The sequence below is a fragment of the Ciona robusta genome, chromosome 6 (genome assembly GCF_009617815.1).
Source record: "Ciona robusta chromosome 6, ASM961781v2".
NCBI classification, from domain to species: domain Eukaryota; kingdom Metazoa; phylum Chordata; class Ascidiacea; order Phlebobranchia; family Cionidae; genus Ciona; species Ciona robusta.
Genome location: NC_143240.1, coordinates 3,012,862 through 3,025,120, shown reverse-complemented (window position 1 = coordinate 3,025,120; position 12,259 = coordinate 3,012,862). Strand labels below are relative to the sequence as shown.

The following is a 12,259-nucleotide window of genomic DNA, read 5'->3' as shown; positions in this document are numbered from 1 at the left end:
AAACAAACTTTCCGTTCTGCTTCACCGACTTTATTAGCATACGGGTATTCCCCTATTCTGCGGCCAATCAGGTTCGTTTATTTCTGATCGTGATGTTTCTATTTAAAATAAAAACCTCCCAATTTGCTTTGAAATTAAACGTTTTTTTTTAAATAATCTCCATTTGACAAAAAAGATCGAACTGTCATACAGTTAAAATTCTTGCACTTTTCACACAGAACACCGACTACAGTCGTGCAAATTACAAGCATAAATAAGCCTACATATCAAATCCATAAATCATTGTCGAGAATTCGTTTTGGTAAATTACGATCACGTTTACAAGCAATTCAAAACAGTATAACCCCAAAGAGCTTTCTGGGATATCCATAAGTACCCTACAGACATTTAAGTCCAAAATAATTAAACTTTGAATGGCGGTTGACGCGTTGAGTTTATCCACAAGCGGATACCAAGTCGTCTTAGTTGAAATTCAAACTTTAGCATTTAGATACACGTGTGTACCACAGTGTACAACAGTTAAGCATAGTCCTGCGTCCTTTAATCTATCTGTGAATGCCATTTTGACCAGGAACCTCAATGTAATGCGGTCCAGTTATACCCAGGTCTAACTCAAGCGACCGAATTTGTAAAAAGTCGTATGAAGTACTGCAAACGAACACCAACTCAGAAAGCATTAGAGCCCATTCTGATGCAGAGAATAGAACTTTGGGGTACGCCGGGTCCTAGAACACAGAATAAATCATTATTGGGCAATGCGCTTAATTGCAGCTTTTAATAGGTTCAGACTGTATGATGTAGGCCTATATTGTGTTTTTTTAATTAGGAAGAATAAAATCAAATGATCCTAAAATATTGCATTGCGGTAACTCATAAACGCGCACATGGAGTATGAAACAGGACACCCGTGTTATAACGAATGTCACTGCCACGCGAGGATAAATAAGTGACATTCATTTAGAAATCCAAAAACGAGTTTATAGTCGTTTAGTTCGTGCAAAACATAAAGCAAACACAAACAGTACAGAATAAACTATAGCCTACAATAGATAAAACTCACATGCTGCAGTTGGACGAGGCATAGGGATATCACAACTATAAACAAGCAGTTTATAGGAAAACCCAACAAAAAACGTAACACGGCATTTAGTTTTATTCGATATAGTTAGAAGCGGGTGAAATTTAGCTAAAACGGTTTAATGTATGGCTGACAAGTAAGACAACCCATAAAGGGACCAATGAATTAGAGCTACTGCCGCTTAGTGCCTATCTTAAAGAGATATACGCCCATAATGCGGTAGCAGCGTCAAGCCTCGAAGCTGTCTGTTCTCGGCTAGAGGCAGGTGCGCTAATACACTATGTTATCGCGGCGCGTTTTCGTTTCCGTAAAAAGGATACACAGAGTCCACAGCAGCGTAGAGATTGAGGCGACCACAACTCTGAAATAGACGATGCAGAATCCATGTACTTTAGGCGCCAGTTGGTAAGATACGGCAACCACACACCACCCAAAGATTAGTTGGCCAGTACAAGCAAGACCCATGCCAACGTAGTGTAGAATCGGAACATATTTAAACTATAAATTTAAGTGGAGAGGATTTAGGTATGTATAGCACTGTTGGGTAAACTTTAGCGCATGGATAAACGTGAGTGAATTGAAATGATTGCAATTTCCCATACCACAAATGGTGGCAACGGCGAGCCTTGAACATACAACCCTCGTCTCATATGCATGCGCGCTAACCACTAGACTAAGCTACATACGGCAGCGTAATGTATTTTCGTTTAGGTTAAGATTCATCGATGTAAATCCACTCACCTGAAACGACGCCACCAGAACGAGTCCTATACCTGATCCTACACCACTAAGAAGTCCAATAAAGTTTGCCATGCCATCTTGGTGTACAGCTACCACGTAACTAGGAGGGATGGAAAAAATACACTCCTATTTTAACAGGTAATTTTAAAACTTTATTGTAAAGGGTAAATTTGAAACTTTATTGTACAGGGTAATTTAGCCGCCAGTCGACAAAGGTGTACGAACGCACCATTTGTAAATAAATGTAACTTACTGTATCCTTCTCATCGCGTGGCCGGAAAACGACAGTCGTTATAACTAGGGTGTTCATACACATCGTGCTAGCTTACGGGTTACCATGCACGCTAAGTTACTTTGCGGGTGATTACAACCCATTAATGGTTACTGGGTTAGCGCAATTGCCGGTGAGTGTCTTGACCAAACGCCCACGATGGTAACAGCAACGAGCCTTTAACCCATTACCTATGGGTTAAAGCCAGGGGCGTCAACCGCTTTGCCACAACGCCGGCGTGTCTAGTATATCAGCGGAAACCTGTGTCATAACTCAATAACGAGTATGAGGTGTATAAATACATCATGTATATGTCTGTATAAGAGGACACCTAATTACAGAGCAGCAATTAAATCAACACATTTAAACAAAGTCTCACCTGTGGTATATAAAGCACACGAGAGTAAGGAGGAATCCAGCACTTGCAAGGAAAAATGTGAAGTAACAACTTTCAGGCGGCATGCTGCCTGTGGCACTTATCGTCGGCAACACCACAGTTAAATGGTGGTTTAGAAATGCAAGTCCATAACTGTAAAATAACGTAATTAGCCACCAATGTTTACCGAATATTGCTGTGTGACGATTCTGGTTACAGAATAACAGACAGAATCAAGTGCTTCAAAAAACGTTCTGATCTGTAAGAGAAATACAGTAGGCTGGGGGAAGATGGGACACCTTTCAGCTCTTTTTTCTCGTCCCATTTAGTAGTAAACAAAGAGCATTTAAAGAATTATAAAACTATATCCTTACGATGCACATAGACCGTTGCTAATCGTTTAAAACACGATCAGGATATTAGAATATTATGTGCTAAAGATGTCTCATTTTTCCCACCCTACTATATATTCTGTCTAAAATGGCATCATCGGTTTCTTATTTAAATGAACTGCACTAACTAATCTGGTACAACGGACGAAAAATATTGTGAAATATTCATTAACAGCAACTTACCAAAGTATTAGACCGATTAGGAAAATAAGGCAGCTGAATACTGGAAGTAAACCGATTGATTTAAAGCAGTTACACATCGTACTTTGGACGGTTCTGGATTGTATACGGAAATTAGAAACTATACTGTTATAATCAACGAACTATAGGATTTCTTATTGAAAATCTTTATAGTGTAAATGAAAGTTGAAATCTGAGAAAATGCCTTCTATTCAGACATATATACATTATAGTTATTCGCCGGGCAAACTAAAACAATTAAAACTTGTATCTACGAAATACTGTACTAAACTATGATGTCTTAAAAACTACGACTCGCTAACATCTCCTGCAATATAAGACCAAAGGGTAGGCCAATCACTTAAACAGTATCCAATGTAACAGTACACTTGAAAACTAGCAGCATGTTCGTATATACAGTATAAAAAACTGTAGTTAGGTTTACGTATATAGCCGACAGCCAAGAAAACTAACGCAGCGCATGGGTGTGTACAACCTGGAAACCTATACTAACGCATGCGTATATACAGTCTAGGAAAACTGTATCAGTCTTTACAGCTGCAAAGGGCAACAATTAACGAGAAATTGGATGGAAATGAAACGAGACGGAAACAGTTTGAGCGTTTACTACAGAGCTTGTGCGATTGCTTAGGTTCGTTGACGAATGCTTAAATTAGTAAAGCATTCGAATTACTGGCTTGTTTCGTTTGGAAGAGCTAATGAGTGTCTGTAATCCTAGCAGGTTATATCCACTCTTAACAGTGTACTAGCAAATGTAGTTGCATAGAAACGTTGAGTGAGTTTATACACGCATTCCCTTTGCAGGTCTAAATTGATGTTACAACGCATGCTAAGGTTAGAACAAGCGCCGCAGCAGTATTGGCGGAATCTAGAAGGTACCGAACTCGAAGCTGCGCCTTGACTGTTGATGTACGGATAGTTTAATTAACAATACTAGCTTTAAGTCAGGTTTTCGAAATGCCTCTTTGAAGTTGTTTACAAACGAGGATATTCTATTATATAAAACAGGAATCCAATAGTAAATTAGTAAAATATTCTCAATTTACGTTTTGTAATCTGGTTCCCCAGGTCCCGTCGACAGCCATTTCTGTATCCATTCTATGTGGGTGAGGTCCCGCAGCATGGCAAGCCATGGGTCCTCGGATTAAGGCCAGGATTGGCCCATTACTTCAACACCCGGGATGCTACCGCTCAGACCTCACCAGTTTAAACAACCTGCCGCTTCCTCGAAGGGGGCGACGTACCGGCTTTAATGGTAATAGATGGGAGATCTTCCCTTGACAGCTCAGTCAGGGTTACATGCTCCTGTCTTGCGTTTGCATATGTTGGGCATGTGCGAACATGGTGAAAGGATGGCTCATCTTTCTCGTCACAGACAGGACAGATGGAACAGTCAACTTTTTAAGTTTATGCAATGACTTGAAGAATGGAACGTAACGTTTGCATGGGCAACTTTAGGAGTTGCTCGGAAAAGTACATGCTAATGCTTTTCCTAAACTTCCTAGTATGTCTGCAGCTGTCACGTTTTGTCTATTCTTCTTGGTGTTTGGCTAAGACCCAAAGAGCCAGATCCGATTAACATCGGCTAGTTGGGATAAGCAAACCCGGATCTGGGCCACACAATGTTACTGTCCAGCTTGTCAGCAATATCGTTTTCCACATGGTCAGAGTAACCAGTTATCTAATGTATAGTCGTAAGGGATTTCCAGTTGCAAGTTGTTGTAGGGCATACCATGTATCCCGTACAAATGGGCTGTTGATACTTACGTTCGACAGAGCATTCATTCCAGCCTGCTGGCTGTCGCTATAAATGTCGACAGATTTACTATCAGTACCATCATACAGCAATTCCTTGGTAACCATGGTTGCCAGGACCTTTTTATGACAGGCTGCTGAAAGTATGATCAGAGGCTTACTGCAGGTTGTTTAATCTTGGTGCATTTCCGGATAAAGCCACACCAAGATTTAGGTCCCATCGTCCGGCGGCATTGAGCTCGGGACATTGGCGCAGTCTTGATGCGGTTGATACAGTGGGGTCATGCCAAGGTATTTGACCTCGCTGGACAGCATGAGTAGTTCATTGTTTAGCGTTAGTGGCTTTATAGACCACCTACGCCGCTTGGTGAACATGACAACCACGGTTTTTGCTGGAGCAAAGTCAGGTAGTTGAGTTTCGCCTATTTCTGGAGACGTTTATTCCCAATCTGCCGATGTCAACGACAGTACTAAATACCGGTTCTGTGACAGTTTTGCAGACATCATCCGCATAGGCCTGTACTTTCGCAGCATCTTTGAGGTGAAGTAAGAGGGTGTCAACAACTACGTTCTACAGGATTGGCGACAATATACCACCCTGTGGGCAACATTGTGTGAGACGCTCGACTTCCGTGTGACCATGGATCTCCGCAGTTGCGGAGCATGTCATCCATCGTATGACTTTTCCATGCTTCGAAAGTTGCGTTAGAGAACGCACTTTCAATGTCCAAAAAGATCCCACGACCAAATTGCCGTTGAAACGGCCTTCTTCAAGTTAGTGGTCACTACACGTAGTGAATTCCCTGTCGAGACACCAAGTCTATAAACACTTGTGAAGAGGAAAGTCCCGAAGGGGCCCTGCCCGTAGGTACCAATATATTAGGCCTCCCAGCCCTTTCAGGAGAAGGGAAGTGAGGCTAAGTGGGCGGTAGGATTTGGCTAAGGTGTATAGTCGTCTTTTTCTGGTTTGGGTGGGAAGACTACTTTTGCTTCATTCCGCCGTGATAGGACAGGACCCACCTTTAGTGAAAATGGAGTGCAAGTTTTCGAGGTGGGGTACCAGAACGTCGATTCTGCTATTCGTAGTAAAACAGGGTAGGTCTGTATGCACTTTTGTAACGATCAAAAGATTTGATCGCCGCTCACTCGATCTTAAAGAGCTTCCTTCAAGGCACTCCAGTCTGAAACAAATTTATATCGGAGAGATTTCTTGTGTGAACGCTTTGCCAACTTTCGCAATGAAGTCAGCTCAGACCACCAGATCTGGGGATCTCATTACTAACCGGGAACGATCAAACGCAGATCAGATACCTCTCCCCACCACCTTCGAGTACTTCTCAATTCTACGGTAGTCGGAAACTTATGAGGAATCCCGGAGGGAGATCAGTTGACTACATATTTGCCCCAGGTGGTGTTTCGAACATTTCTGTGATGAAGGGTAGGTGGAGTATTCCCTGTCGACTTGGGAGGTGATAAGCCGGCGATCCGAGAACGATGTGGCCTTATGGGCCCTCAAGTTTGTCACACTGAGACGTGTGGTTAATACAGAGGGTTAATTCTAACCCTCCACACGGTTCTTTGTCACAAAAGTCGGTGTGTTGCCAGTGGTGCACACTGTTAGCATGATGGATCATCAGAAATTCCAGAAGTGCAATTCCTATGTTGTTACAGTCGGTACTTACCTAGTATGATGAGCGTTAGCATTCGTGCAAATTACGTTGATGTTGTTTAGTTCACAATGGGTGATCAGATATTGCACTAACTGAGGAAGGAGGGGCATTTCCGTCGTCAGCTGGCATGTAAACTGAGGAAAGAATAAAATAGTTATTTTTATTATTATTGGCAGCAACAGCAATGGAACAGCATGTACCCGTTCGTGAATGGAGTTAGTAGTCATGTCATAAGGTTGCGGGATGCTATAACACATCATGGGTGTGTTGAAGTCACATGGGAGAAGATTGTTGTCGATGTTGGGGAATATCGAACTTTACCATGCAAGCAATACGGCTCTTGAACAAGAGCTACAAATGTGTGCCCCTCTGCATTCAGCTTGGCCATTAGTTCAATGGCGGCTGCTATACAGTGGTGCAAGTTGATTTGGTAACAGGCAATGCCTTTATGTTTAGCCCGTCTTTGGAGCACCATCCTGATTGTTCAAGTTGGTTTTCTGCCCAGAAGGTGACTCGCTTCCTTCGTTTGCCGCCTTCGACTGATCACCGACAAGGTTGATAAGCCCGAGAAGAAAGCTCAGTTGGAAGTTTGTTTTCCTGAACGACTCCGATACGGAGATGAAATCCGCAGTTGTTGCCCTCGATAACCGCACTGACGACCCGTAGTTAATCTATGGGGATTTCGGGATTATGTCGTCCTATACTGATGGGTGTTTATAGTATCAACGCAGATTGGGACACGGGCGCAATGCGACAAACATTCTCTCTTTTGGCCGGTTCTGTGGACCCAAGGCTATGTAGCCTGACGGGAGCACCAGGTCGAGCGGGCACTTTCCTCAGCCAAGTGCTCAGTATGTGGAGGGAGGTCTCAGCCTTACAGGCGACCCTCAGATTACCATTTGTAAAAATTTAGACGGCTGTTCTGGGAAAGTGTCATCAACCATTGCTTTGACCAGAAAGTTGTTTATATATATGCGACGTCGGCAGGGGTCATAGGGTCACTTCCAGCAGTGAACCTGACGTCTAGACGCAGTTCCGACGATGGCTGCGCCACCTTCATCATGCTTCGGTTTCGAAACCTTGAGGGTGCAACTCTTTTTAGTTACTTCATCACTTACCTGTTTAGTCTCAACTGCAGTAGCAGGGTGACAGAGATGTATGTTCGGCACTTGCAGTGTTGTTACTCCTGATCATGCTTGCGTGCTCCTGGCGTGTTTCATTTGGTCATTTACACTGTCTGAATGAGAATTACGGATTAATTGTATTAGAATAATCTTAGCCTTCAGGTTTGAGCGCTTGCCAGCTATATTGCATTCTTACCAACGTAAGACCGACTCAAAACCGGCAATATAAAAACAACAATGATTCTCTGCCCCGCGCACCCGTTGTCAGCCGAAACGTACCTCTCCACAATACTAACCCACGAAGAGGTGCAAGCCACAGGCATGTATCGACCCGTCGAGACAACTATAAACATAAAAATATAGTACAGTGGGGGGGGGGGGGAAGATGGGACACCTTTTGCACATAATATCTAAATGTCTTGATCGTGTTTTAAACAATGAACAGCGGTCTAGAGGGGAGTCGTGAGCATACGCTTTTATAATTCTTTGCATTTTCATTGTTTACTACCAAATTGGGCGAGGAAATAGAAGGAAAAGGTGTCCCATCTTCCCCCAACCTACTATACTACATGTACCAATAAATAACCATTTACCTAAAATGCTTACAACACTGTAAATTAATTGAACAAGTTGCGTCGAAAAGAAGCAATGGCAATGTTTGGAGAGTATGCAGCTTGTGTATATGCGGTTCTTCACCCACATATACAAGAATATGAAGATATTCTTCGCTCGCTGTGCCAATTAAACATTGCTATATCATGTGTGTCTCAAACTTTAAAAATAAACAACATTTTATATAGCATGACAGTAAATCTGTATAGATGCATGGAGTATACAACATATGTTTAGGTTTATGATTATTTATTTTTTTGTGTGGCTGATAAATTGGAAAACCCATTAGTGACCTGAGTTAGAGAAATTGCCGTTAAGTTTCTTTCCCATGGGCACTTACGCCAACAATGTAGCAGCGAAGGGCCTTGAATCCTACAGGCAGGAGGTGCGCTTACCAACTGTGCTGCAGCATCAACTACCGAAGACTTTTGTCATGTTGGGTTTTAAACCTGGAGGGGAGATCGTGTTAATACAAATAGTCGGTAAAACATCTAGTATGCTTGATGGTTAAATGTTAAACATTAAATAAGATACCTCAATAACTACGGCAATATATCATTATAAAAGTTATTTTCAAATCAGTAAATAGTTGGGTGGGGTAAAACGGGACACCTTTAACACAAAGTACCCAAATATCCGGATCGTGTTTCAAACAATTAACATCGGTCTATGAGAGTCATGAAGATACGGTTTTATAATTCTTTAAATGTTCTTTGTTTCCTAGCAAATGGGACGTGATAATGGAATGAAAATGTGTCCCATGTTCCCCCATCCTTCTATATATTTTTTGTTATGTGACTGGCGTTAGTGGAAAACGATTACGGCATGACAAGTCCCTGTCCAGTGGTAGTGGGTTAAACCGAAATATAAATGAACTTGTAACTTTGGCAGAATAACATTATTCTTAACTCCGCTTAGCCATACTGTATAAATAAAACCGTATCCTCACGACTCCCATAGATCGTTGTCAGATGTTCAAACAACGTTTAGGATATTCAGATATGTGCTAAAGGTGTCCCATCTTCCCCCACCTTACTATATAAATTACACCTTAAATCGTTGAGCGAACTTTGAAGGTTCACGACTGAAAATAAGACCGATTTTAAATAAATAAACAATGTGCATATAGTTTCTAAAATACACAACATAATTCATGTATTAGTCCTAAACTACATTACACTATAATCAACTCTTCGAAATACAAGCGATAATCAGCTAAATAGATCGGAGAATCGCATTTGGGAATTAACTATATTAGGAAAGTTTTCGTCATGCAGAATGGTTGCTCAATTAAACATAAAGCTAACTTTAATTCTGAGTAATAATTTTAAGCAATGGATCCAACTGTACCATAAATCTTAATTCCAGGATACCCCTACGGGTCCTACCCCATATAGTAGGGTGGGGGAAGATGGGACACCATTTCGTCATATTTTGTCGTCCTGTTTGGTACTTACCAAAGAAAATTCAAAGAATTATAAAACCATATCCTTACGACTTGTATAGACCATTGTTAATTGTTTAAAACACGATTAGAATATTTGAATATTTTGTGCTAAAGGTGTCCCATCTTCCCCCACCCTACTATATAATGGTTTGAAGTAATTAGTGTCTCCAAGACATCCCATGACACAAGGTATTTGTTAAAATCAAATATATTATTCACCCGATATTTGCTTCTCGCTCCGCCAATGACGTACGCGATCTCGACTATGACGTACGCCATCGTCTCGACTATGACGTATATACACGAGCCCGGTCCCTTCGTACGTTGACCAGAACTGAAAAAAATAAGCACACCCAGTGAAACACAAAAATTAAAGTTAAATTTCCTAACAAGAATTCTTCACATCAACACATCAGAAATCGTATATACTTACATCCAATACGCAAAAGGATTGTCTTAGCCCAATCGTGCACTCTTTAAATTCTTTCCACCACCCCAGACACCAGGTAAGGAACTACAAGAAGATTTCTTTCATTTATATAGTAGGGTGGGGGTAGATGGGACACCTTTTCCTTTTGTTTTATCTTTCCATTTGGTAGTAAACAAAGAACATTCAAAGATTTATAAAACCGTATTCTTACAACTTCCACAGACCGTTGTTAATTCTTTAAAACACGATCAGGTTATTTGAAAATTATGTGTTAAAGGTGTCCCATCTTCCCCCACCCTAATATACATATAAAGTCTTAAATATGCATTTATACACAAAGTTTAAAATATGCATTCATTTCTACACGTATAGTTCAAAACAGTTAAAAGCGCTATTTTAAAGTTACGCCAGGATGAAGTTATTTAAATCTGTTTACGTTCTTTGTCTCCTACCAAACATTACAATAAAAAGAAATTAAAACATAAACCATCTTACCCCAATACACAATAATTGTATTGGAAATCACCTACCTAGGCGCCACAAGCTGTATTTAAGCTTCATTTAAACTAACTTCCAATTGCGAACACAGCATGGCTAACTGAACAGTCCTTCCACCAGTGAGACAAGCAACGAATGGGAGCTACGACCTTCACGCTGCTCTCATTTTCTCCCACTCCTCGGGGAAAAACGAACATGGATTTAAAATAAAGAAACAAACCTTTTTCTCCTTGAGCGGCTTCTGGTTTGAGACTACAGAAGTTTCTTCTATAGTCCAATCAGCTTCAAGAAGCCAAATGTCATTTTCTATTAAGGATAAAGAACAAATAGTGAAAATACAAAACGCGTTTTTTTTCTTATCCATGTCTGGTATTAGACTACGCTATGGGACAAACAGCATCGAGAATTTTGTGAACGTGTTTAAGTTTGTAAAATTGCTGTCGGTTAGACCTGGGATCGAATATGCATTAATATGACGTTTACATATTTTCCTATCACGTTCACTGCTATATGTTCCGCGTATGATAATAAATGCGCTTTTCGGTGCCTCAGCTTTAAGTAACCAAATCATAAAACGCTAATTAAAGATATTTAAAAAAAATATTTTATATAATTTTTGTTATATAATACTATAACGAAAAACTCAACAGTTGATACTGTCGAGTTACTACATGGGTGTATTTTTATACAACAGACACACATGGTGTATTTACTATTCATACACCTCATGTTCACTGTGTAGTTAAAACATGGGTGTCTTTTTATGCACGACATATAAAAGTATTTCCGCCAGTTGGTGTGATGTGAAATACTCAGCAACAACACAAGATGACCTGCCAGCAATACATGCCTACAAAACCCAGAATTCCCCTCCCAGACAATGATATAACATATTATTATTATTCTTTCAAGACGTACGATCTTTTCTTTTAATTATTCATGGGACCTACAAAGAACGTTTATTGCGCAGTCCATGGCTTATGGTATGGTTTCTTATAGTTATTCCCTGTCATCGCAGCTAGCTTAAGAATCCACAACTACAAGATTAGAACCGTGTTTATTGGTATGGTTTAAATGACTTTAGCGAGGTACGTACTATATTGTATCGTTCTTATATAGTAGGGTGGGAGATGGGACACATTTAGCACATAATATCCAATGATCGTGTTTTAAACAGTTATCAAAGGTCTATGGAAGTCCTGAGGATATATGGTTTTATAATCATATGAATGTTCTTTGTTTCATATTAAATGGAACAAAAAACTTCCTTGGGTAGAACTGTTTTAAATAAAACTGTGTTTAAGTGAAAGTTATAAGAAAGGGTGTAGTTGAAGAGAAAATGTTTGATAGGCACGAATATAGTATTTTGGGGGAGTCGCCTTTAAAAATATTGACTTAAAATTAGTCATGATGCAAAAAAGCACTGTAGCTGCCGAAACTTTGTACTCAAGTGTTGGATTAATGCATGGTTCCCATTGATGATCATATACACTAATGCTGATAAGTTATCGGTCGATTTTGCACCAGCGAAAGGTTTATCGCAACTTTGGTGCCAGTTTTGCAGCCGAAAAAGTTTTGTTATCTCATCGTCTGTACGTTGTGTTTCAAGTAGCATTACTCTGATGAAGGCGTCTCATATTGGACGTCAAGTTGTCGGATGTACA

The 12,259-nt window shown here is 40.5% G+C and overlaps 1 protein-coding gene across 11 annotated transcripts; it reads right to left on the bottom strand.

Annotated features, from left to right (window-relative positions):
• Positions 1 to 279: 279 nt before the first annotated feature.
• On the bottom strand, positions 280 to 10,797 carry LOC149734962 (transmembrane protein 150A-like). 11 transcript variants are annotated; one of them, XM_089880302.1, is made up of 15 exons: positions 10,628 to 10,797; positions 10,101 to 10,181; positions 9,887 to 10,001; positions 9,145 to 9,304; positions 8,202 to 8,669; positions 7,805 to 7,951; positions 6,685 to 7,721; positions 6,497 to 6,618; positions 4,106 to 6,428; positions 3,042 to 3,134; positions 2,470 to 2,619; positions 1,820 to 1,919; positions 1,399 to 1,576; positions 1,061 to 1,095; positions 280 to 725 (listed from the first exon to the last, which is right to left on the bottom strand). In XM_089880302.1, exons 9-15 carry the CDS (start codon positions 4,180 to 4,182, stop codon positions 546 to 548), a joined length of 813 nt encoding a protein of 270 aa, XP_089736428.1. In that variant the 5' UTR covers positions 4,183 to 6,428; positions 6,497 to 6,618; positions 6,685 to 7,721; positions 7,805 to 7,951; positions 8,202 to 8,669; positions 9,145 to 9,304; positions 9,887 to 10,001; positions 10,101 to 10,181; positions 10,628 to 10,797; the 3' UTR covers positions 280 to 545. The 11 variants fall into 11 exon arrangements, with proteins under 11 accessions (XP_089736428.1, XP_089736425.1, XP_089736426.1 ...); XM_089880299.1 differs by lacking the exon at positions 4,106 to 6,428 and having other exon boundaries at positions 6,685 to 7,155; positions 7,603 to 7,721; XM_089880300.1 differs by lacking the exon at positions 4,106 to 6,428 and having other exon boundaries at positions 6,685 to 7,155; positions 7,603 to 7,721; positions 7,888 to 7,951.
• Positions 10,798 to 12,259: the final 1,462 nt, after the last annotated feature.